Genomic DNA, 24,133 nt, shown 5'->3' with positions numbered 1-24,133 from the left:
GACAGAGGGAAAATTCCAACAGTGACATCACTGATCCAAGCACTGCTTTTTCACGCAAGTGTGCCAACAAGATCCGACCTGTGCTGGCGCAGTTATTTTCTTTTCGCATGATCCTTTCCCGCCTAGTTCCAGCAACTATGGTGGATCCATAACCAGGCCAAGCTTGGTTTGGTTCGGCTCAGTAGTGTGGAAGCTCTCATTATGCCATGCTTAGATATTTGCTTGTTAGACCAGCAGTAACCACAATAGTTCAACATCATCTGTTGGGACAGTTAACATCTTGCTCCTCACTTGTTGAGGGTACAAACATTTGACTTCAGAACTTTTAAATTTAAGAGGCAATAATTTCATCCAGACTTTTTTTCTTCTAGATTCATCTGGCCTGGCTCTTGCAAAACAAATACAAGCTAAACTAATTGCTGAGGATCCCCTACGGATGCATCAGGATTATAGTAGAGCAAGACAGTGAAAAATCAAGCCGCTGCATCGAGCGGAAAGTCTCCATGAATCACGTTCTGTGTGGGGGGGACAGGCAGCGGCGGTGGTGCAGTAATCATCGGGGAGGCAGTCCAAATTAATACTTCATCGGCGGCCGCCTCGTTCTCCATCATTAGGGCACATTACAGGGCCACAATATACATCATTAAACTCGGGCATAAACAATTCATTAAAAGGCAATTAAGGAGACAAGCGAATGTCACTTCTCCCTGTAGTATTAATAGGCAGTAAAACGGCAGAGGGTTAAGGCTAATGCTGAACTCCCAGTCAACCTGACTAATAGCCTCTAGTTGTTCCAGAAACACAAGATGGCCCTTTGCCTGGCTACCCAAACGCCTTGCTCCGGCCAAATGCTACGCCACGCCCACGGATGTCTCTTCTCTACAATGAGTCTGGATCGGAGTACCTAAATGACCATTTCTAGAATGGAAAAAACCATGAACCGTTCTGATTGGTCCCAGAAACAGATGGGCTGGGCAAGAGCCAGAACACACGCGTGTAAAGCCTACGTGGGAAGCGGAGGTTTGAAAATGTGTCATTGGCTATGTTACTCCGATTGGTTAGAGATGATCCAATCAATCCAATTTTAGGGTTCTTTGTTGGGTGAAAAGGTTCTACCTGGATCCAAAAATAATGATCCTACAGGGACAAGCCAGAGAACACTGTAATGGCACCATTCTAATTAAAGAGTGATCAAAACAAGGCGGTGTAATGTCAGCACCATGTACACTATGAGCCAGAAATACAAGGCAGTCGACCCTGGCATTTCAATGGACATACAGTTGGGGATAAATACGTAGTCTCAGTCATCAACCTTCATTTTATTTCAAATTAAAGCACCCAGTTTCGTCGTAGTACAGATGCAACCTTTTTCAACACTTTCGAGTGGTTATCTGCCAGTGAGTCTTGACGACACCACACCTGACATTCACACTTGGTTAAGGGTACATTACTAAAGGTTCTACAAATGGCACTAAGTTTGACCACACACACGCATCCAAAACTGACTGGGGAAAAGTCCATCAATGCAAAAAAATAGCAGGTCCACATCAATAAATGCCTCTAAATAAAAGTAGCATTACAATGTGGCAAAAACTGTGGTGACTTTGGTCAGCTAGTGACCGGACAAAGGAGAGAAACTAGATTTGTGTAGCGGGATGACAGATTGCGTGTGTTCGTTGCACGAATGTTAACATTAATATGTTTTTTTCAATAGTTTCCCTGTGCAGGTTACTTTAGTGATTTGAGCGTGCCCAGACCACGTTCCCACAGATAAAATAATATGTAATCCAAAAAGCAGACATAACTGCCACTTAATAAAAAAAGGGAATTGAAAGATGGAGATAAGATTCTGCTTAAAATAAATATGGCTTTGCATATGTCAAATCAAGATGACAGATCTGCATGGGTTTCTTCACTGGTCAAATGAAGCTATAGCGAGGGACATGGGATTTGATGGTAACTTTGGTAGAGGGCAGGAAGCAAAGCATTACAACCACTGACACAGACACCACATACAGTCATGAATATAAGGCACAAAAATACCTCACATACTAGCTAGCTACTGCTCATAATGACACTCCCAAGTTTCGCTTAAAGGTAGATTCAGCTATACAAATTCCAGTAGCTGCATATCAGGCCAATATCCCCAACAACGAAGAGAGTGAAGCGAGAGGCTAATCTACGCCGCAGTAGTTGTCCCCCAGCTATCACATTTGCAGGAGAGTGAAGCGATCTCCCATGCACATGCGAAGATGCTCTGTACGGGACTGTGGGTGCTCACATGTATAGCCTATTGTATAGCGTTTATTCCTAAATATATATTTGTTTCACACTGCTGCTCGTATCGCTGAGTCTCAGTTTAAAGGAAACGCTAACGTAGCATTGGAGATGTGCAATAATATATTACAAGATCAATAAATAATTAAGGATATTGATATCATTTTACAATCATACAATTTGCACAATATTCAACATAAAAAAAATTTTTGTCTCAGTATCAGTGCCCAATGTAAATTTTTCCCAGAATTCCCGTTGTCTCAGAACAAATCAAACAGGACTCAAATGTTTCTCTCAGAATAAAGGAGGCTCTTCTGCTGGTTTCTGAAGAAAAAATAAACATCTACATAATAATTGAACAATATGAACAAGATAAAACCCCTGAGATTTCAGATTCAGATAAAACACTGAGGTCAGACATTTTACAAATGAGTCACAGGAGGGGTGGACAGATGACAAGCAGCCGCCACCAGATGTGTCAGATACTAGGCTGACCAACAATGAAATCTAGCGACTTTGGCACCCGTGACCCTGATTTCAACCAGTTTCTCCTCACAAGACTCTCTCTTGCATTCAGCGGCTTAACATGAGGAGACTGTGTTGAGATGTAGGTGAGGTGTTCAGCCGATGCTCATGTCACCACAACACAACACTCCTAACCATTTAGTCCATATTATAATAGGCCTCAGTGCTCTCGGGCATCAGACCCCATTCATTCTACCCACTGGGCATTCAGTAATACTCCACCCCACTAGTCAAAAGTAGTGCCTCCCCCCTGGTGTCCCTGTGAAGGTGTCCCTGTGTCACTGCTCCTGTGTGAGGGTGTGGCTGGGTGAAGTCACTGGGTAAAGCTCTTCTTGATGGCCACATTGGGGAAGAGTCCGCAGAGCTCTTGGACAATGCGGGCATCCACCTGCGCGCAGAAGGACACGTCCAGGAGGAGGAGCTTCGGACACGCCTGCAGCAGCTTCCTCAGGGAGGAGGAGCTTACCATCCGGGTGCCTGTCAATCAACAACACAAACATACCACATAAGTGAGCAACATTTGTGACCACTTGATGAATACTGTGTTCTAAATGCCCCAAGTAAAATACTATATTCAAATATCGGGTGTGAACACATCTGTGGTTCTACCTAAAATGACTTAATATAAACTGGTGTGATAGAACGAGAGAAAGAGAGACAGATTAAGAAAGGAAGAGGGAGGTAGTACCCACCCAGTATGTCGAGGTGCTGCAGTGCGGGGCAGTTGGCAGCCAGCTCCTCAATGTCCGAGTCGCACACGGTACGGTTGGCGGTGAGGAAGAGCTTCCTCAGGCACTGCAGGTTGCGGGCCAGGTGCTGGAAGCAGCCCGAGCTGCTCTGCAGTGTGGAGCACCAGCCCAGGTCCAGCTCCTCCAGTAATCTGCATCCTGCAGCCAGCTCGGCCAGGCCACGCTCCGACAGGCTTCTGCAGCGCCACAGGTCCAGGGAGCGCAGTGAGCGGCAGCGGACAGCCAGCATGCTGGCCACCACGTCATAGTCCTCTATCTGCAGGGAGAACATAGGGGGCGGTGACCTTGGGGCTGTTAGCCAGCACAGAATGACTGAATCAATTGTCATGATTCTCGGTTGTGGTTCAGAGTTAAGGGGTGAGGCTGATCCTAGAATGTCTCTCTGGCGCAAGAGCAGGGTATGATAGTGAGTGCATTTGTGAGGGGCATCCTACCATCACACAGCTCCCCAGGTTGAGGTGTCTCAGCTCAATACAGAAGGTTAGGATGCGCAACATGGCTGTTTGCTGCAGCAACGTAAACAAAGCGAGAGAGAGAAAATGTCAAAGTAGAGTTAAGTTTCTATCGACTCACCCAAAATATGATGATTGCACCCCTTTTTGTACACACACAGTAAAATGAGACTGAGGAATGTGTATCAAAGGTGTCGCGTCAACATTTTACAATAACAGGTCTACCCCATGTTATTCAATATCTCTCCAAGACGACTTGGTCTGGCAAATACATAACTCAACAGTATTATGGTAGTGTAACATTTCAAAGCGTTAAAAAAATATACATTTGCTTATCATCTATCCACCATTGCTAGACAGGGATAGAGGTGGGATTCTAATGTGGAACTGTCAACATGCCACCCAATGGCAATTGGGTGTGCGTGGCGTGTACTTTAGCAAGCATCTCTAATGTGTATGCTATGTGTTTCGAGAGTGTGCGTCTGGTGGTCTCTTTTTATGACTTTTGGCAGCCAGAGAACTATTTAATTATACCAGTGACAGCTTAATGACAGCTTAATGACAGACAACAGGGCTTGGATGACACATAGGACTGGAGACAAACACACAGCCTGCTCAGTCTGCCTGCAGTAAACAACCTGAAAGCTTAGACCTCAACCTCACTACACTGGAAAGACTACGGTATGGTGTTTGCCTTAGGAAAGGCTGAAACATGAGAACAACACTCAGAAATGCCCTGTAAAGTTTTGTAGCAGGCCTGGGCAAGAACAGGACCCGAGCTCTGAGTTCATTACAAATGATGACAGCAGAGAATTAGTCCTACGTAAACCACAATGGTGCCATGCACAGGCCATGTATCTGATAGAAAGCTCAACTACCTCTTAACCCATACACCACCAATATACCCATGTGCATCAGCCTAAAAATATGGCATCATTTGTGTTACAACATCGTCTCAATATATGCTACTTAGCAAACACTTTTAACAAACTATAGTTTTGGCAAGTCGGTTAGGACATCTACTTTGTAAATGTATTTTTTCCAACAATTGTTTACAAACAGATTATTTCACTGCATCACAATTCCAGTGCGTCAGAAGTTTACATACACTAAGTTGACCTTTAAACAGCTTGGAAAATTCCATAAAATTGTGTCATGGCTTTAGAAGCTTCTGATAGGCTAATTGACATCATTTGAGTTAATTGGAGGTGTACCTGTGGATGTATTTCAAGGCCTACCTTCAAACTCAGTGCCTCTTAGCTTGACATCATGGGAAAATCAAAAGAAAATCAGCCAAAACCTCAGAAAACAAATTGTAGACCTCCACAAGTCTGGTTCATCCTTGGGAGCAATGTCCAAACGCCTGAAGGTACCACGTTCATCTGTACAAACAATAGTACGCAAGTGTAAACACCACGGGACCATGCAACCGTCATACCGCTCAGGAAAGAGACGCGTTCTGTCTCCTAGGGATGAACGTACTTTGGTGCGAAAAGTGCAAATCAATCCCAGAACAAGAGCAAAGGACCTTGTGAAGATGCTGGAGGAAACAGGTACAAAAGTATCAATATTCTCAGTAAAACGAGTCTGATATCAACATAACCCGAAAGGCCGCTCAGCAAGGAAGAAGCCACGGCTCCAAAACCGCCATAAAATAGCCAGACTATGGTTTGCAACTGCACATGGGGACAAATATCGTACTTTTGGAGAAATGTCTTCTGGTCTGATGAATCAAAAATATAACTGCTGGCCATAATGACCATCGTTATGTTTGGAGGGTAAAGGGGGAGGCTTGCAAGCCGAAGAACACCATCCCAACTGTGAAGCACGGGGATGGCAGCATCATGTTGTGGGGGTGCTTTGCTGCAGGAGGGGCTGGTGCACTTCACAAAATAGATGGCATCATGAGGCATCACAATGATGTGGATATATTGAAGCAACATCTCAAGACATCAGTCAGGAAGTGAAAGCATGGTTGCAAATGGGTCTTCCAAATGGACAATGCATACTTCCAAAGTTGTGGAAAAATGGCTTAACTCTTGGAACTACCGCTCCCGGATCCGGGAGAATTGTCATCAACTGACACTAATTAGCATAACGCAACGGACAAAAAATATTACTAGAAAATATTCATATTCATGAAATCACAAGTGAAATATATTGAAACACAGCTTAGCCTTTTGTTAATCACCCGGTCATCTCAGATTTTTTAAATAATGCTTTACAGCCAAAGCAAGACAAGCATTTGTGTAAGTTTATTGATAGCCTAGCATAGAATTATGCCTAGCTAACAGCAGGCAACCTGGTCACAAAAATCAGAAAATCAATCAAATTAAATTGTTTAACTTTGATGAGCTTCGGATGTTTTCACTCACGAGACTCCGAGTTAGATAGCAAATGTTAATTTTTTCCATAAAGATTATTTTTGTAGCCGAAATTGCTCCGTTAGTTCTTCACGTTTGGCTGAGAAATCGACCAGAAATTGCGGTCACGACAACGCCGAAAAATATTCCAAATTAGCTCCATAATATCGACAGAAACATGGCAAACGTTGTTTATAATCAATCCTCAAGGTGTTTTTCAAATATCTATTCGATAATATATCAACCGGGACAGCTGTATTTTCAGTAAGACCGGGAGGAAAAATAGCTACCTCTGTCTATTATGCAAGAATTACTCTGAGAGCACTCAGCCGGCCACTTACGCAATGTAGTCGTTTACGCTCATTCTTCAACATAAAGGCGTGAAACTACGTCAACATGCTGTAGACACCTTGGGGAATATGTAGAAAAAGGAATCGGGGCGGCAGGGTAGCCTAGTGGTTAGAGCACTGGACAAGTAACCAAAAGGTTGCAAGTTCAAATCCCCGAGCTGACAAGGTACAAAATCTGCCGTTCTGCCCCTGAACAGGCAGTTAACCTACTGTTCCTAGGCCGTCATTGAAAATAAAAATATTTGTTCTTAACTGACTTGCCTAGTAAAATAAAGGTTAAAAAAAAATCTGGTTTATATCCCATTCACTGCTCAATAGGAACGCATCGGAACGCAGAGCTTTCAAAACATGAGTCACTTCCTGACTGGATTTTTCTCAGGCTTTCGCCTGCAATATCAGTTCCGTTATACTCACAGACAATATTTTTACAGTTTTGGAAACTTTATAGTGTTTTCTATCCTAAGCTGTTATATGCATATTCTAGCATCTTGTCCTGACAAAATAGCCGTTTACTTTGGGAACGTTATTTTTCCAAAAATGAAAATAGTGCCCCCTAGTTTCAAGAGGTTTTAAGGACAACAAAGGCAAGTGGAGTGGCAAAGCCCTGACAAAGCCCTGACCTCAATCCCATAGAAAATGTGTGGGCAGAACTGAAAAACCGTGTGCGAGCAAGGAGGCCTACAAACCTGACTCAGTTACACCAGCTCTGTCAGGAGGAATGGACCAAAATTCACCCAACTTACTGTGGGAAGCTTGTGGAAGGCTACACGAAACGTTTGACCCAAGTTAAACAATTTAAAGGCAATGCTACCAAATACTAATTGAGGGAATGTAAACTTTGGACCCACTGGGAATGTGATGAAAGAAATAAAAGCTGAAATAAATCATTCTCGCTACTATTATTCTGACATTTCACATTCTTAAAATAAAGTGGTGATCCTAACTGACCAAAGAAAGGGAATTTTTACTATGATTAAAAGTCAGGAATTGTGAAAAACTGAGTTGAAATGTATTTGGCTAAGGTGTTTGTAAACTTCAGACTTCAACTGTACGTTATATAGGTATGCAAGGTAGCTTTGATATCGTTTTTTAACATCGGCATTAAACTTGGCAGATGCAATACCGATGTTGGCATTTTTAGCTAATGTCGGACGATTCCGATATGTTCACTGATATAATGTGCATCCCTAGTTGAAGAGATTGCAGAGCACTGCAAAATAAGTGTACAAACAGTGTGTAAAAGACCCAAAACAAGCTTTTTTATGACTCATTGATGATGAGCACTGTAGGACAGAAAAATAGAGACCAAAGTGATGGTGAGAGCTTCCAAAGAGCTATCTTTAATCGGGTGCTTGACAATCTCACAGCTGAGCTGCAGAGGCGTTTTTCAAAGGCTTGCAAGATAATGCAAGGGATCCAGTCTCTCAACCCAAAGAGTACAACATTCTTGAATGAGGAGCCTCTGTTTGCCTTTCCTCAGAACTTTGAGTCAGACTTAGAGGACCTCAAACATGAGGTTCATCAAATCAAGCGGCTTTCGACTTTGTAAGATTTCTGTTGTTACACCAGTCAGCAGTGCGTCTTGCGAGAGAAGCTTCTCAGCTTCAAAACTGATTTAAACCCACCTTAAGACAACAATGGTTGATGACATGTTAAGTCACCTCGGAATTCTCAGTGTTGAGTCAAGGAGGGCATGCTCCCTCAACATGGATGAGTTTGTGAAACATTTTGCCAGTTCTCACCAGAAATGCAGAATTATGCTGTTTTAAATCTACCTAGGATAATTTGGCTCTTAGGCAGTCCCTCTGGTCATGATTAAAACCTGCACTGTGTACTAGCTAGTACACTGACATTCTAAAATGATAAATCCAAAGGGTATCATGTCACACAGATTTAATTTGGTCTTGATTAGGCCAATTCCAAAACTTTTCTTTGCTATTAGTTAACATAATATATATATTGGCGTAAATATGATAGTGTAAGTCTGTAACATTGATGGGCATCAAAATTATTTTTATTTTTCAAGTCCATTTCTGTTTGATACCAGGTATGTCAAATTGCAGTGTGTTTTTTTTGTCAATTACATTTTTTGGGAAATAAACGAATGTAATTTATGTAACACACAAATGCTCTTATCTCCTTGAGCTTAATTCTCTGAAAATATTTTGGATGTTCAACACTTATTGACACAGATGATATATTCATGAAAACAGAGTGACCCAAGTCTCTCCAGTATGTGAGTACAGTACAGTGTGTGTGTGTGTGTGTGTGTGTGTGTGTGTGTGTGTGTGTGTGTGTGTGTGTGTGCGAGAGAGAGAGAAATTGAGCTGCAGTGCCGAGGTAGAGACACTGACTATTCATGTTAAAGAATTCTAGTGAAGTAACCCTTTTGGACAACACCATCTGCTACATTGAAGAACTCCAGGTTAAGTGAATTTCACTTCTACCTCTAATCAGCAGTCATAGGATTCATTCATGCTCCTTAGATGCCAGGTTAGGATTACACACTACATTTTCTGAAGTAGCCTTGGCCACCCCTGTATAAAACTGTAGTTCTGCCACTGGTGATACAGTCAGACAGTTGTGATAGTGACAGCAGAGGTTGATGCTTTGTGAGCGCTGTCCAAATTAACCGTTACGCACAACCTTTTTTGCCTGACAGACTAACTAACTAACTAATTAGCTAGCTAGCTGTAGCAAGCAGTGTCCATATAAATACATTGGTAGAACCAAGACAAAACAACCAACTAGTTAGTTGACTATATACAGCTAAACACTGCAACTATTTCCATGAGACAGAGAGCAATCATTTGATCTTGACCGCTGGCACGGATGTGCTGGCCTGTACCAACCAAATCATGATTTGCTAATCTGTGAGCTATTCCCCAAGTTTCACAGCATCATACATTGACAACACCAAACTGCTGTTTACTTATTTCACTCACCTCGACATCATCGCTTTTAAAAGTGCAAGGACGTGTGTGAATCCGTATCACCAAGCAACATAGATTAAGCCTCTTTCACAGTGAAAAGTCACGTCTGCTTCAGCCATGTTATTTTCAGTCATTAAGATTTTTTAAAAGTCAAATGACAGCATACCCTGTTTCCGGTCGACGACAACAGCCACGCCAATACGACAAAAGGTTGTTAGAAAGTTCACTTTGCAATATTGACACAGATATTATCGTTAGAAAAACAAGGCCGTTTGTGGCCGTTATAGTAATTTAAAGAAAGGCTGTTCTAAAGTGAATGTTTTTTGAATGACTACCTCATCTCTGTACCCCAAGCATACAATTATCTATAAGGTCCCTCAGTCGAGCAGTGAATCTCAAACACATATTCAACCACAAAGACCAGGGAGGTTTTCCAATACCTCACAAAGGGCAGATGGGTAGATTGGTGTAAAAAAAAAAAAAAAAGTAGACAGTGAATATCCCTTTGACCATGGTGAAGTTACTCATTACACTTTGGATGGTGTATCAATACACCCAGTCACTACAAAGACACAGGCGTCCTTCCTAACTCAGTTGCTGGAGAGGAAGGAAACCACGAGGCCAATGGGGACTTTAAAAACAGTTACAGACTTGAAAGGCAGTGAAAGGAGAAAACTACAATGCTGTTGATCCATCCTCAGTTATGTCACAATACAAACCCAATTGACAGAGTGAAAAGAAAGTAGCCGGTACAGAATAAATATATTCCAAAACATGCTTCCTGTTTGCAACAAGGCACTAATATAATACTGCAAAAATGTTTGTTCTGAATACAAAGTGTTGTGTTTGGGACAAATCCAATACAACACATTACTAAGTACCGCTCTCCATATGTCCAAGCATAGTAGTGGCATGCTTGTAATCAATCATTAAGGACTGACGAGTTTTTCAGGATAAAAAATAAAACAGACTGGAGCCAAGCACAGGAAAAATCAGTGAAGGCAGTGAACGTTCCTGAGTGGCCGAGTTAGTTTTTTGCTAAATATCTAAAAACACTGTCATTATGGGGTATTGTGTGTAGATAGGTGTTTTTTTTTAAACCATTTTGAAAATTCAGACTGTAACACAACAAAATGTAGAATAAGTCAAGGGGTACTTCTGAAGGCACTATACCTCTATCCTTGTGCGGTAGAGCACTAGCCGGCGCAGGCGGGTGAGCTTGGAGATGTGTGTAAAGGCCTGGGGGTGGAGGCGGTCGCACGAGGACAGGTTGAGCTCCTGCAGCCCGGGACACGTCTGGGAGATGACCTCCAGACACGGTTCACTCAGGAAGTGACAACACGACAGCTCCAGACCCACCAGGCTCCCACCACACGCCTTCATGAAGCTGAGAGGGGGGGGGGGGGGGGGGGGTCAGACCTGTGTTGTGGCATGGCAACAACATTAACACGGAAGTTCAGGATTTGACAACTTTATGTTAGTTTCAGTTTCAAGTTTTATTAGTTGTATGTATGGGATACACATGGTATACGCTTGTCCAACTAAAAAATTTTTTTACTTGCAGGTTCCTTCTCGACAATGCAACAACAAGAAATAATGAGAGAATACGAACATAAAGTAAATGGCTCAGTAGAATACAATAAAGATTTTAGCACAAGTAAAATACAGAAAGGCACAATTTATAGTCCAATATTTACACAGACGGTTCCTCACCCTGAAATCAACCGAAGTGATGGGCACACACATGCCACTCTAAAGACAGAGACCGATGAACCACAAAATGTCCAGATTCTCTAGTCCCCCCCCAGCCCCATGCCTCACCTGCTGAAGCCGGTGAGGGTGAGGGCTCCACGGTTACCGGTCCAGGAGAGGTTGAGCCTCTGGAGCAGGGTGCACCGACCCTGCAGGTGGCTCAGGGAGGTGTCACTGAGGCGAGCCCAGTATGGCTGCAGGCTCAGCTGGATGTACTGGAGGGGGTCACAGCAGTGCTGGCTGAGTAGCTTGCAGGTCTGGGTCAGGCGACACAGGTCGGGCAGGGTCAAGTGGCTAACTATCAGCTGGATCAACTGCAGGGGGAGAGAAGGGAGATAATTACAGAGAGAAGGGAGGATGGTGGGAGAGGGGGTAGAGGGAGAAGGATAAATAACGATGGAGGAAGAGAGAGACAAGGAAAGCAAGAAAGAAAGCAAGAAAGAGACAGAAGGGATGATGTCAGGCAGAGCAGAATAATATAAAACAGTGTATGTTGAACACACACACACATAAAGCAATATCCTTGTGGCAGTGAGGCTGCCTGTTCGTGCAATATGGAAGTGTGCTTCTCAGTAAGACAGAGGTAGAGAGAGAGAATAGGTGTGTATGTGTGCAGTGAATAAACAATACGCTGTGTGTTCAACAGGGTATCCGCTAGCAGATAATAGCTATATTGTGTTTCAGACACACACACATCAGTTGTGAGGAGTGAGGTGAATGGCAGCGGTTTGGAGAGCAGTATATAAAACCAAGAGAACAGCTCGTCTTAGAAAATATGTGTCTTTACCTTGCAGTTTTGTACACCAGCTTCAAACAGCTGATTATGTTATGAAAAATATATTTCATAACAGTTCAGATGGTACAATGATTCTCTACACTATATTAGCTTGTTTTAGTCACATAAGCTGAAATCAGGCGAACTAGTCACATGTTTGCAAACAGGAAATGGCGGAGCAATGTCTGCATAGTCCATCTTTAAAACCAAAGCGAGAATTGTTTGGAAAACAGCATCTTGCAATTGTCCTGCAACTATTGCCAAACTTTTTTTTCAAATTTCAGTGCCGTTTTGTGGACAGAAAATGCAGCCAGCAGCCATATACGAGTGTTGTAGTATATGTGAGTGTCTAATAGCGTATTCTCCCCACCTCGTAGGGCAGTTTATCAAAGTATCCATTCCCTAGGTTAATGTGCTTGCCATCCCCGGCCTGTCTGAAGGAGGCTCCCGGGTCAGACAGTTCCTCATCGCTGTCCCTCAGGTCACAGATGTCGATCCTGGGCATCCTATAACGGGAGAGGATGGGCCTCTCTTTCTGGCCACGCAGGACGACGGCGTCCAGCTCCGTGTAGTACTTTAGCAGGGAGCTGTTGACCTCCACGCGGATCAAGTTGGTGGGGAAGCTCAGCTGCTTGATGCTGGGAGAGAACTGCCTGGCCTGGGGAGTCAGCACCTTGGTGGGCTCCTCAGCCCACAACACCTCCCACCTGGGGACAGAGAGGTACACCAGTCAGAGGTACACACAGACTCACCATTCTTTAATCTGAGATTTAGGGTTTAGGGCAGTTTGCTAAGCCTAGTCCTGAGCTAATAAAAACGTGCTAAATGGAGAATCTAAGTAAAAGTGCTTCTTATTCTGAGACTAGGCTTAATCTGTGTCTGGGAAACCAGCCAATAGAGTACAAACACACATTCCGTTGTGGTCCTCTGTAGCTCAGTTGTTAGAGCATGGCAGTCGCAACGCCAGGACAGTGGGTTAGATTCTCAGAACTACCCATATGTTAAAAGAAATACAAATAAAAGTGCAAGCATGACTTTAAAAAAGGTCCAATGCAGCCGTTTAATTGAAAACAAACAAAATGGATTCTTAGCAAAGAGTAGTTTCTCAAGCAACAATTTTGCTAGGACTGTCAGAGTGGTCTGAGGGGGAAAACTGAACATGAGCTGTTATTGGCAGAGAGGTTTGGAACTCTCTTTCTTATTGGTCTATTAACTTATTAATAGAAAAACTACATTCCACAATTGAGAGCACCTTGACTGGCTGCATCATTGCTTGGTGTGACAACTGCACCGCCTTCGATCGCATGGCACTAGAGGGTGGTGCGGACAGCCCAAGTACATCACTGGGGCCGAGCTCCCTGCCATCCAGGACCTCTATATCAGGCGGCGTGAAAGGAAGGCCCAGATAATTGTTAAAGACTCCAGCCACCCAAGCCATAGACTGTTCTCTCTGCTTCCGCACAACAACTGGTACCGGAGCAACAAGTATGACAACAGCAGGCTCCTGAACAGCTTCCATCTCCAAGCCATAAGACTGCTAAACAGACAACAAAATGGCTACATGGACTATATGCATTGAACCTTGTATTACAGTTTTATTTTTGCACCGACTATGCACACACTCACTCAGTACGTAATTTTCTCACACACACCTGTCCAATTTAATAGTCGGGCAGCTGCACACATTTCAGCACATAAACGCCTGTTTCAAATAAACGCTGGGTCTAAATGAATGGTTTGAGGTTACCATGGACACAGCTTTGATATTCCTACGGTCATGTGCATTAAAAACATTCTTTCAAAATTCTGTCATCGTTGCTAGCCATGACGCCACCAAAAAGAAAAGGTGACTTCAGTGATTACCGGTACTGCTCTCCATGGTGCTGAAGGGCGAAATTGGGGTGTATGATAGGCAGCCTAGTCTTTGCAAGTCTGACCTTCGATAGATTTGCTATTATAATGGTTACAATAAACAATGTGGTAGTCTTTTCAGAAATGTATTGAGCAAAGGCTGTGTGCATTAAGGAAATAGACGACTGACTCAAATAGAAGCACCGGTTGTGTTGAGAGATTGAAGCAAATATATATAAATGTACCCTTATTTTACCAGGTAAGTTGACTAAGAACACATTCTCATTTACAACAACGACCTGGGGAATAGTAACAGGGGAGAGAAGGGGGGATGAATGAGCCAATTGTAAACTGGGGATGGTTAGGTGACCGTGATAGTATGAGGGCCAGATTGGGAATTTAGCCAGGACACCAGGGTTAACACCCCTACTCTTACGATAAGTGTCATGGGATCTTTTGTGACCACAGAGTCAGGACACCCGTTTAACGTCCCATCCAAAAGACAGCACCCTACACGGGGCAATGTCCCCAATCACTGCCCTGGGGTATTGGGCTATTAGACCAGTGGAAAGGGTGCCTCCTACTGGCCCTCCAACACCACTTCAAGCAGCATCTGGTCTCCAATCTAGGGACCGACCAGAACCAACCCTGCTTAACTTCAGAAGCAAGCCAGCAGTGGGATGCAGGGTGGTATACAGGGAAGGTGTGAAAGTGGCTAAATTTCATGATAGAAGAAACTTCTACAACCTGAGTCCCACACCACCACTGGTCCTTACCGGACGTCGGTGGGAGGGTTCTGGGAGAAGGGGTTGAGGGAGCAGGCCATGATCTGGACGATAGCCCCCGGGTGGTAGGTCTCCAGCACCTCCACAGCTGTGGGGTAGACGGGTTCCTCGAAGGCCAGCTCGATGTAGTCCTGGCTGTGGAAGGCCTTGGGCGTGCGGCGGAAGGGAAGCGGCGCGCTGGCACACTGCTCCCACCACACCCCGTAGGCCCTGAACACGGCCGTCTGGGTGAAGTCCCCAGAGCTGGGGTAGACGTTGGGCATGCCGGCCAGGTTCCACATGGTGTACGACATGCTGTTCTCACTGCCGTAGTGGGAGCTGAAGTCCAGCACCTCTATAGGATAGGATAAGGTTAGTCCATCTGCTCCCAATCCACCAGACAATAGCACACAAACACACAGCACACATTATGGGAGGAGCACACAGTGCCGGCTCCAGTGCAGCATACCTGGAGTTATTTTAAGGGGTTGGACTAAGTGCCTTGCTCAAGGGCACAATAGCAGGTGAATGATCCTACCTTTGGCATACTGTTCCACCTCCACGCTGATGGGCAGGGTGGCCCGCTGGCCTGACTCCATGGCCCGCCTGCTGGTCAGCGCCTCACCCCGAGTTCCGCTCCTGGACCGGCGCCGCAGACAGATGTAGTAAAACATGCTCAGAAGGGTTAGCATAAGGAATAGTGGGTCAGGGGAGCAGTGGACTGGGTGTGGTTTTTGGGAAGCGGCCCCAGAAGCCCGCCTGGCTCTGGGGATTGTGCCCAACACAGCGCAGGCTACAGGCCCAGCCACATACAGGACCTGTGGGTTAGGGGGGAGACAAAAAGACACACAAGGCAAGAGTTAGAAAAGCAAGACAGAAAAATATTCCCCGATGATCTTCAAGAGTGCTAGTAGTAAAACTTTGGACCAATCCTTTTTTCCCCACAAATTGCTAAGAAATAAGCAAATGTATTGGTCTTAGGGATGGATTGAAAAAAAATTGTATTTTTTTATTTATTTAGTCCAGTGGCTGGTCATGTCATTTGTAATTTATGAAATGTATTTCTCTGTGTTTTAGAATGAATTGCTTATTAGGCTGTATAAACTCAGCAAAAAAACGAAACGTCCACTGTTTCCCATGCTTGTTCAATGAACCACAAACAATTAATGAACATGCACCTGTGGAACGGTCGTTAAGACACTAACAGCTTACAGACAGTAGACAATTAAGGTCAAAGTTATGAAAACATAGGACACTAAAGAGGCCTTTCTACTGACTCTGAAAAACACCAAAAGAAAGATGCCCAGGGTCCCTGCTCATCTGCGTGAAAGTGCCTTAGGCATGCTGCAAAGAGGCATGAGGGCTGCAGATGTGGCCAGGGCAATAAATTGCAATGTCCGTACTGTGAGACGCATAAGACAGCGCTGCAGGGAGACAGGATGGACAGCTGAACGTCCTCGCAGTGGCAGACCACATGTAACAACACCTGCACAGGATCAGTACATCCGAACATCACACCTGCGGAACAGGTACAGGACGGCAACAACAATTGCCCGAGTTACACCAAGAACGCACAATCCCTTCATCAGTGCTCAGACTGTCCACAATAGGCTGAGAGAGGCTGGGCTGAGGGCTTGTAGGCCCGTTGTAAAGTAGGTCCTCACCAGACATCACCGGCAACAACGTCGCCTATGGGCGTCACTGGACCAGACAGGACTGGCAAAAAGTGCTCTTCACTGACGAGTTGCGTTTTTTTCTCACCAGGGGTGATGGTTGGATGCACGTTTATCGTCGAAGGAATGAGCATTACACCAAGCCCTATACTCTGGAGCGGGATCGATTTGGAGGTGGAGGGTCCGTCATGGTCTGGGGCGGTGTGTCACAGCATCATCGGACTGAGCTTGTTGTCATTGCAGGAAATCTCAACGCTGTGCGTTACAGGGAAGACATCCTCCTCCCTCATGTGCTACACTTCCTGCAGACTCATCCTAACTTGACCCTCCCGCATGACAATGCCACAAGCCATACTGCCTCTTCTGTGTGTGATTTCCTGAAAGACAGGAATGTCAGTGTTCTGCCATGGCCAGAGAGTTGGAGTTCAATCCAATTGAGCATGTCTGGGACCTGTTGGATTGGAGGGTGAGGGCTAGGGCCATTCCCCCCAGAAAATCCAATGTACACAATTACAAGCAGAAAAAAAACTTTCTAAATCAGTTATTCCACAACTGTAGGAGAGCACACAGGCTTCAGTGAGGGAAAGAGTCCAAAAAGTTACTGCAGTTTGCTTTACCACTGACTGCTGGACATCAGGGGTAACCACTTCTTACATGTCGGTTACATGTCACTTCATTGAAGATTTGTCGATGTCTAGCTGTCTTCTGGACTGCTTTGAGTTCAGCGACAGACACACCTCAGAGAACTTAGCAGAGGAACTGTTGAGAATGGCAAGTAGATGGAAAAGTGATCTGTTGTGTTAGCGACAATGCAGCTAACATAACCAAAGCCATGAAAATTTTCAAATGGACACATCATCCATGTCTTGCCCACACAATCAACCTGGTTGTAAGAGATGCTGTGACGGTGATGAAGCTCACTGTGGACAAAGTGAAAGCATCTGTGGAATACTTCCAAATGGGGATGCCTGAGCTAAGACTGCACTACAAGGTGGAATTCAACATTTTATATGTTGAAGCGGTTTCTTGAGTCAAAGGATGCCATCATCTCTACCCTGGCCATTGTCAATGCACCTGTTGATACTCTGACCCAAGAGGAATGGGAGGTGGTGGAGGAGTTGTGCAGAGTCCTGGAACCCTTTGAGCAGGTCAGTGTGGAGATCAGTGGAGAGGTACAGTAAGCAGTTATTACTACATCATTATTTAATCCAGTATTATATATGTATATGACCAGTAGATGAGAATGTAGTATTAGTAGACAAAACATGAACCTGAACTAATAAGTTACTGCTCTCTCTTTTCAGCTATGTGACAGACTCAAAAATGATACTCCTGTGTAAGGGTCTGCAGCGAATGACAGCCAGCCGCCAGAGAGAAGCAAATGTAACCACAGGACATGTGATAGAGTTGATGGACACCCTATGTTCATCAATGGACAGAAAGTTCCACATAATGGAATATAATCACATGCTATCAGAAACCGCTGTACTTGACCCCAGATTTAAGAAGTTAGCCTTCAGTGATGCCAGAGCGATTGATGAGGCTCTTCAAAGAATAACCTCAGCTGCAGGGAGGGACAGCCCCAGCAGTCAGCTGGTTCAGGCACCAGGAAGAAGAGGGATCCGATGGAGCAGAAGCACCAGCAGTAGTGCCACAAACGTCTGCTGTTTGGATGCTGTTTGACGAGAGAGCAACTGGAGATGCAGCACGAAGGAATCCCTCAGCAGATGCCATAATGGTGGTCTGATCCTATTTGGAGGAGCTGCAGATCCTCTGAGCTGGTGGAAGAACAAGGCCTCTTTCTACCCACGGCTTACTAAAGTCATGGCAGGGAGACTCTGCATAGTGGCCACATCCGTTCCCTCTGAGAGGGTCTTCTCGAAAACGGACAAACAATTACTGAGAGAAGAAACAGCATCGGCCCCTCGAAAGTGAGGCAGCTTGCATTTCTGAATGCAAATCTCTCATAAAAGGCACGATATGGTCAGCGTTGCTGTGTGCTGCTGGTTATAACATGGCAATAAAGAGGAGAGAGAAGAGAGGGACCAGCTTAAGGTTTTAAGTGGGATGCTGCAGTGTGTCAAATTAACCTTCCTCTACTTCCCTCTCCCGTGGGTCTATACCCCCATCCTAGCCAATGTATGTAGCTAGAATCCCTCCACAGTCTACACACATTCTTGACATAGCTAGCTAAGCTAACCCTACCCCAAACACCTGTCAACTAGTGACAGAACATGCCATTGCAGGAATGCCAGATGTAGCTCGTTACGTCGATGTTGTTGCTGTAACGTTAGTTGTTCTCGTGATGTAACGGGGAACCAACTTGTCGCCTTGATGGAACCCACACACATGAACGTCAAAATCACCCAGGAATGTGGCTAACTTAGCTGTGATCATCTTGACATGTGGTGGACCACAAATAAACCAGTAAAAAATAAATACATCGGTTCCGCTAAAGTTGATGCACATGCTCACTTCATCTAATATTCAGAAGACATGATAATATGACGTTTGTCCCAAAAGAACATTGAAGTAGCATATCGCAGCCAAATAGCTACTAGAACGTTAGCGATGGCTAGCATGATGTGTCTCGCTAGCAAACGAGCAAACTACTGTGGCAGGCTCAATAGTAAGAACACATGTAACAAGGATTACATATGTACTTACGTTAACAGTCGATCAAATTAAGCGTTCATATAGCAAGGCTGTCTTTGTTCCATATCTGAGATTATTGTTAGCAGGAATCCTGAAACCATAGACTTTTCTTCTCACTTCTGTTTACATCGATAATTAACGCCGATGAAGCGGAGCATTATGGGAATTATAGTATTTTGTACTGGAAACCGATTTATTCTTGTTACAACTGTGTGTGTATGTGTGTGTGTGTGTGGGTGTGGGTGTGGGTGTGTGTGTGTGGTGTGTGGGTGTGGTGTGTGGTGTGTGTGTGATTGTAATCAGGGCTGATAAAAAAAAGTGTGAATAAAACATTTGTCCGTCAGAATTGACTGACAATGTAGTGGTGTGACATTTATCCTCTCCTAACAGAGCACTCTCCTGTCACAACCTGCCTCTGACCTCTCAAGGCAGAGGCAGAGGGACTGCATTGTTGGCTGTCCATCACACACAAACACTCACACAAAATCAGAGAGAGAGAGAAAGAGAGAGAGGGAGAGAGGGAGGGAGAGAGATATTAATGGATGCTTATGGTCATGTCTTGGCTGGCATTTGCATAGATGAATGACTTGTCCAGTCACTTTGTCTCTCTGGTGCGTTGAGGCCCTATTGTCACCACAAAAGAGCAATGGGTCCCTGCGGAACCCTCAGCAGCCAATCAAAAGCCAAGCTCTCATTAGCAGGCATCCTTTGTGGGTGACTAGAGCAGATTAATTACCTTTGACTAACAGAGCTCCATTTCTCTTTTCTCTCAATTTTAACAATAAATAACCCTTTGGGTTATTTAGTAATAAACTCATAATTTAATAATCACAAATCCTTTCTTTCTCTTTGAAGCTTTGATTTCAATTCAATGACCAAATAGCCAAAAATATTTGTCATCATAACTTAATTGACACGATAAGCATATTTTTCTTGTCCGACAAAAATTATAAAGGAGAACAATTCAATGTGTTCAATTGTATTATATGTAATATAATAAAAAAACTGAATAATTTCCTTATATTTCCTTTGATTATTTCTTATCCCTAGAATAGGCTTTGAGATTGCTGCGGTCACTGGCCACTGGCTAAGGTACATTACCAAGACACTGGAACAGAGGAGAGTATCAGAGGAGAAGCTGGTGTCTATCCAGCTAGAGAGTTAACGAGAGAAAAGGGGGGTGATTTGGAGCCAGCGGGCACCGGGGCTGCCAGTTCTGTGATTGACAGTCCAGGCGGCTGTCAGCTCTCCTAGGCATCACCGCCGTCTAGCCTGTCTACTGTCAGGCCTTTGTTCCGGCCCACTGTGCCACACATGCATATATACTCATGGGTGAGCACACACGCATGCAAATGACCACACACACACACACACACACACACACACACACACACACACACACACACACACACACACACACACACACACACACACACACACAAAAGTTAATTTCTGTCCCTGTACTTTGCCCCAGCTGTCAGAAACTTAGTTAAATAACGAATCTGCCCCTCTCTTGCCTCTGTGGAGAGGCTAAAGAGGAGGTCAGACTAACCTAATGTAAAATGAGTACCACTTCCTCCCAATTTGGCCCATACCTGGCGCAAGCTGGTAAAAGCTGGCTATTTGCTGGCACAAGTGGGGACACTTCAAGCTGAGGAGTAAGGTTCACACATCCACATGTGCTACATTCACCCCTCAAAATTACTCACCGGCGACCCCAGCACAACTGTAGATCTGGGTCACGGCACCACTGTAAAAGACGTCACACTGCTTGCTTAGTGAGTACCACTTCCTCCCAATTCGGCCCATACTGGCACGAACTCAAGACCTCTGCCTTGCTAGCACACGTGACCGCCCTCCTCAAGCATCTTAGCCGATCGTGCCACCTCAGAAGCCAGCTAGTGAGGTGACGGTGGGGGGGTTCTCTTCTCTTCTGTACTGTACTGTTAAACAAAACCAATAAATGTGGAGGAGGAGTTCAGATGGACTGTCGCCTTGTTAACGTCCCAAAGCGGAAGGTGCAACACAGGCTTTCTTCCATTTCCATCCCTGGAAACTGACAGAGAGTAAGAGAGAGAAGCCGCTCTGCATCGCTATAGCCATGCTCACCTTCCCAGGCAGCCTTAGTCAAGCCACATGGGGTAACATCTCATGGGGTGCATATAACATCCAGCCATGCCTAGTGCCCATCCCCCTCTGCATTAGCATAGAATCTGGTCAATGCCAGGCCTTAACATAGAAATAGATAGGGTGCACTCAATATGGCCACCGGTCCACCCATCATAAAACATTGATTTGATTTGAATGGGAATGTCCAATCTAATCCTTATATTTCTATATTCACCAACCCTCATCGAAGTTGAATACAGAATGTATTATTTCCATGTACATCATTTTTTTCTCACGTCAAATAAAGCCAGCGATCAAATGTCCCAGCTATTAAAACATGACTTCCAGGTGCCAGTATGTTAATTATTCACATACATTTAAATGCATTTGATATCCCAACAGGTGTTAACAAATGTATGCTGCACATCACCCCGGCATGATGCTCGACTGAAGTCACATCACAGGCTGCTACACAAGGTCTCCTCTACAAACACAGAGGGTAAAGAAAGGTGAAGAAAGACTGAGGTTGAAAAAAAGAGGAGGTGATGTGTAAGTGGGGGGGGGGGGGGCAGTGAATGCAGTAAATAATAGAGGGGTAGGTATATATGTATGAATGAATCAGTATGAAGTATCAGTATGAAGTATGAAGAATAGAAGAGAAGATGGAGGAAATGACAAGAAAGTGAGTAGAATGGCATAGAAACACAGCAAAAGACACACACACTCACTTGAAATCACACACCTTTTGCATTGAAAACCAAGGCTTTTAGTGAGGTTATAGGAGGCAATGCTAGAAGAAAACAAAAAGGACTGAAGAAGACAAAGGGCGTTCTTTGCATTTCTGAATCTGATCAACTTCGAGGTGTATTGAGAATGCTTAGCAGAATAATTTACACTTCTTTTGTTCATAACGGTTTGTCCAAATCCAAGAACAAAACAAATATTGACTTGAGGGCAGCAATAGCCTTTGCATAAAACAATCATTAGCATTAGGCGATACCTTTCACCATTCATCAGGGCCAACCTTCATTTGTAATCATTTATAAGATAACATTCCATGAATTAAGTCTTAAATTCCAACCTCCCAATCAAAATGATCCCATATCTAGCATTTGACTCCAGTTTCAAAGGTTGGCAATACTATCTAAAGAGCATTTGAAATATTTCACCCTGATTACAAAAGCTATCGGGCTTTTGTCTAAATGACAGAATCTGCAAATATAATTAGCACAGGAAGAAATACAGCAAGATAGCGGAAGAGCTGTCATCTCCTTCTGCTATTGTTTTCCAGCGCGCGTCCTCCACTTCACCGTTAGCTCTTTAATTGGTTTCAGGAAATAGGTTGCGATGAAAAGTCATGACCTTGATCTTTCCTTTCGATAAATTCTTCTTTTTTTTTGCCTGGTACATGCAAATAGGAGGTTGGTTGGGGTGGAAAGTAAACAGACACAGATTGTTTCATTTTATTTTGTGTTTAGTGGCTGATTAGAAGCCTAATTAAATACACTGTTAAAGAGTTCCCAGGCACACAGAGGAGACTCTGACCCTGCAACTTCTCATAGACCCCAGAGATCCACTAAACAAAGAGATTATTAAATGCACCCCGGAATAAAGAGCATGTACTCAGAGTCTTTAACAAACAACCATTAGACCTTTGTTATTATCAGATCCTGTTCTTCATTTACTTTTCACCTAACAGCTGAACATTAATGGGGGTATAAAGGGAAAGGAAGCCGACCAAACATTAGCTCATTAGGTTGGTGATATACTGTATATCAACTTGGCACTGTTCCAGCGGACGGCAGGGTCAACACACGGACAGTCAAATGTCATGCCTAGAACAGGAAGGTGAGTCAAATGGGCTTGTAATGTAAATCCAATAGAATTCATTAGATTCATTTTATGACCCAATGGTGAAAACAAAAGAGATTTGACAAATAGCCCACATCATCACTGATTCGGTCAGCGATGATGAGCTCCCCACATCGTCTCGCCACCCCTCCCACTTTCCTTTCAGTTCAGAAATTCAGTGTACCAGGGCATCTCCCATCCTCCCAATTCATCTATGGAGTGGACAGAATGGCATTCTTGTCTAGTCATTCTATTTCTATGAGCTAGGCCTACAGTAAACACTAGTCCTGGTGCAGGAGAATTCTCTCACCTCTCAAGGTCTCGGGGATGCTCTTATACTGTAAAGCAGAGCAGCCTTGACGCAGTGCGTCGTCGACTCGTCGCTATGACAGCCTCAGACACAGAGGGCACACGTTACAACACAAAACTCACAGCAGGCGCTTAGCTACTCACAGTGAACTAACACACCACACACTCCTGGAGGTTCTCTCATCCAAAAGGTTAACATGGCTGTGCAGAGGGGATTATGTTTGTCATCCTATCTATCTCTCTGGACTCACTCTAGCTGGTAGTGGAGGGCAGTGGTCAGAGGAAGGGTATTAGCCAGGTAAATAAGTCATGCAAAGCCAAAACATTGTCGCTATGTAACGGTACATTGGTGACAGGTAATACTGAAGATTCACAGTCATATCCAAATATGTTAGTGATTATCTAAAGGAAGATACATGTTTGTCCAAACAGGCCATAATACAACGACGGTGGCCAGTTCCTATGTAGTCCATATTCCTCCTCCTCCAGCTGTGAGGGCTATTTCAGATGCCACCCGTCCACCCGTCCTCTCCTCTCCTCACCGCCTCTGTCCACCTCCTCCTCCCTCTCAACAGGCTTCTCCGGAATTTATTCAAATATTTTGACATTTTGCCTCTCCTCACTTCCCGAGCAGAAATGATTTGTGACAGACGGAGATAGGGCTTTGTCTGAAGAGCTTCCTCTAACGCCCACCCAAGGGCTCTTTTTTCCAGATTTTTTCCCCCTCTTTTACAAAGGCCAGTTC

The 24,133-nt window shown here is 44.3% G+C and overlaps 1 protein-coding gene across 3 annotated transcripts; it reads right to left on the bottom strand.

Annotated features, from left to right (window-relative positions):
- Positions 1-1,298: 1,298 nt before the first annotated feature.
- On the bottom strand, positions 1,299-19,296 carry fbxl4 (F-box and leucine-rich repeat protein 4). Of its 3 annotated transcripts, XM_020452650.2 has the most exons (9): positions 19,132-19,294; positions 15,330-15,609; positions 14,804-15,146; positions 12,547-12,883; positions 11,471-11,715; positions 10,823-11,036; positions 3,986-4,057; positions 3,495-3,807; positions 1,299-3,279 (listed from the first exon to the last, which is right to left on the bottom strand). In XM_020452650.2, the coding sequence occupies exons 2-9, from the start codon at positions 15,481-15,483 to the stop codon at positions 3,116-3,118; spliced, it is 1,842 nt and encodes a 613-aa protein (XP_020308239.2). In that variant the 5' UTR covers positions 15,484-15,609; positions 19,132-19,294; the 3' UTR covers positions 1,299-3,115. The 3 variants fall into 3 exon arrangements, with proteins under 3 accessions (XP_020308239.2, XP_031648388.1, XP_031648393.1); XM_031792528.1 differs by lacking the exon at positions 3,986-4,057 and having other exon boundaries at positions 19,132-19,296; XM_031792533.1 differs by lacking the exon at positions 19,132-19,294 and having other exon boundaries at positions 14,804-15,144; positions 15,330-15,446.
- Positions 19,297-24,133: the final 4,837 nt, after the last annotated feature.

The sequence above is a fragment of the Oncorhynchus kisutch genome, linkage group LG2 (genome assembly GCF_002021735.2).
Source record: "Oncorhynchus kisutch isolate 150728-3 linkage group LG2, Okis_V2, whole genome shotgun sequence".
Classification (NCBI taxonomy): Eukaryota; Metazoa; Chordata; class Actinopteri; order Salmoniformes; family Salmonidae; genus Oncorhynchus; species Oncorhynchus kisutch.
The sequence above is the reverse complement of the archived record's forward strand: the minus strand, read 5'-3'. Positions and strand labels throughout refer to the sequence as shown.

Excerpts from the sequence above, each read along its gene's own strand:
- fbxl4 (XM_020452650.2), bottom strand. The coding sequence starts at position 15,483 with ATGCTAACCCTTCTGAGCATGTTTTACTACATCTGTCTGCGGCGCCGG. Across the intron at positions 11,716-12,546 it reads TTGATAAACTGCCCTACGAG|TTGATCCAGCTGATAGTTAG; the intron begins GTGGGGAGAATA and ends CTCCCCCTGCAG. Across the intron at positions 11,037-11,470 it reads ACCCTCACCGGCTTCAGCAG|CTTCATGAAGGCGTGTGGTG; the intron begins GTGAGGCATGGG and ends CCCCCCTCTCAG.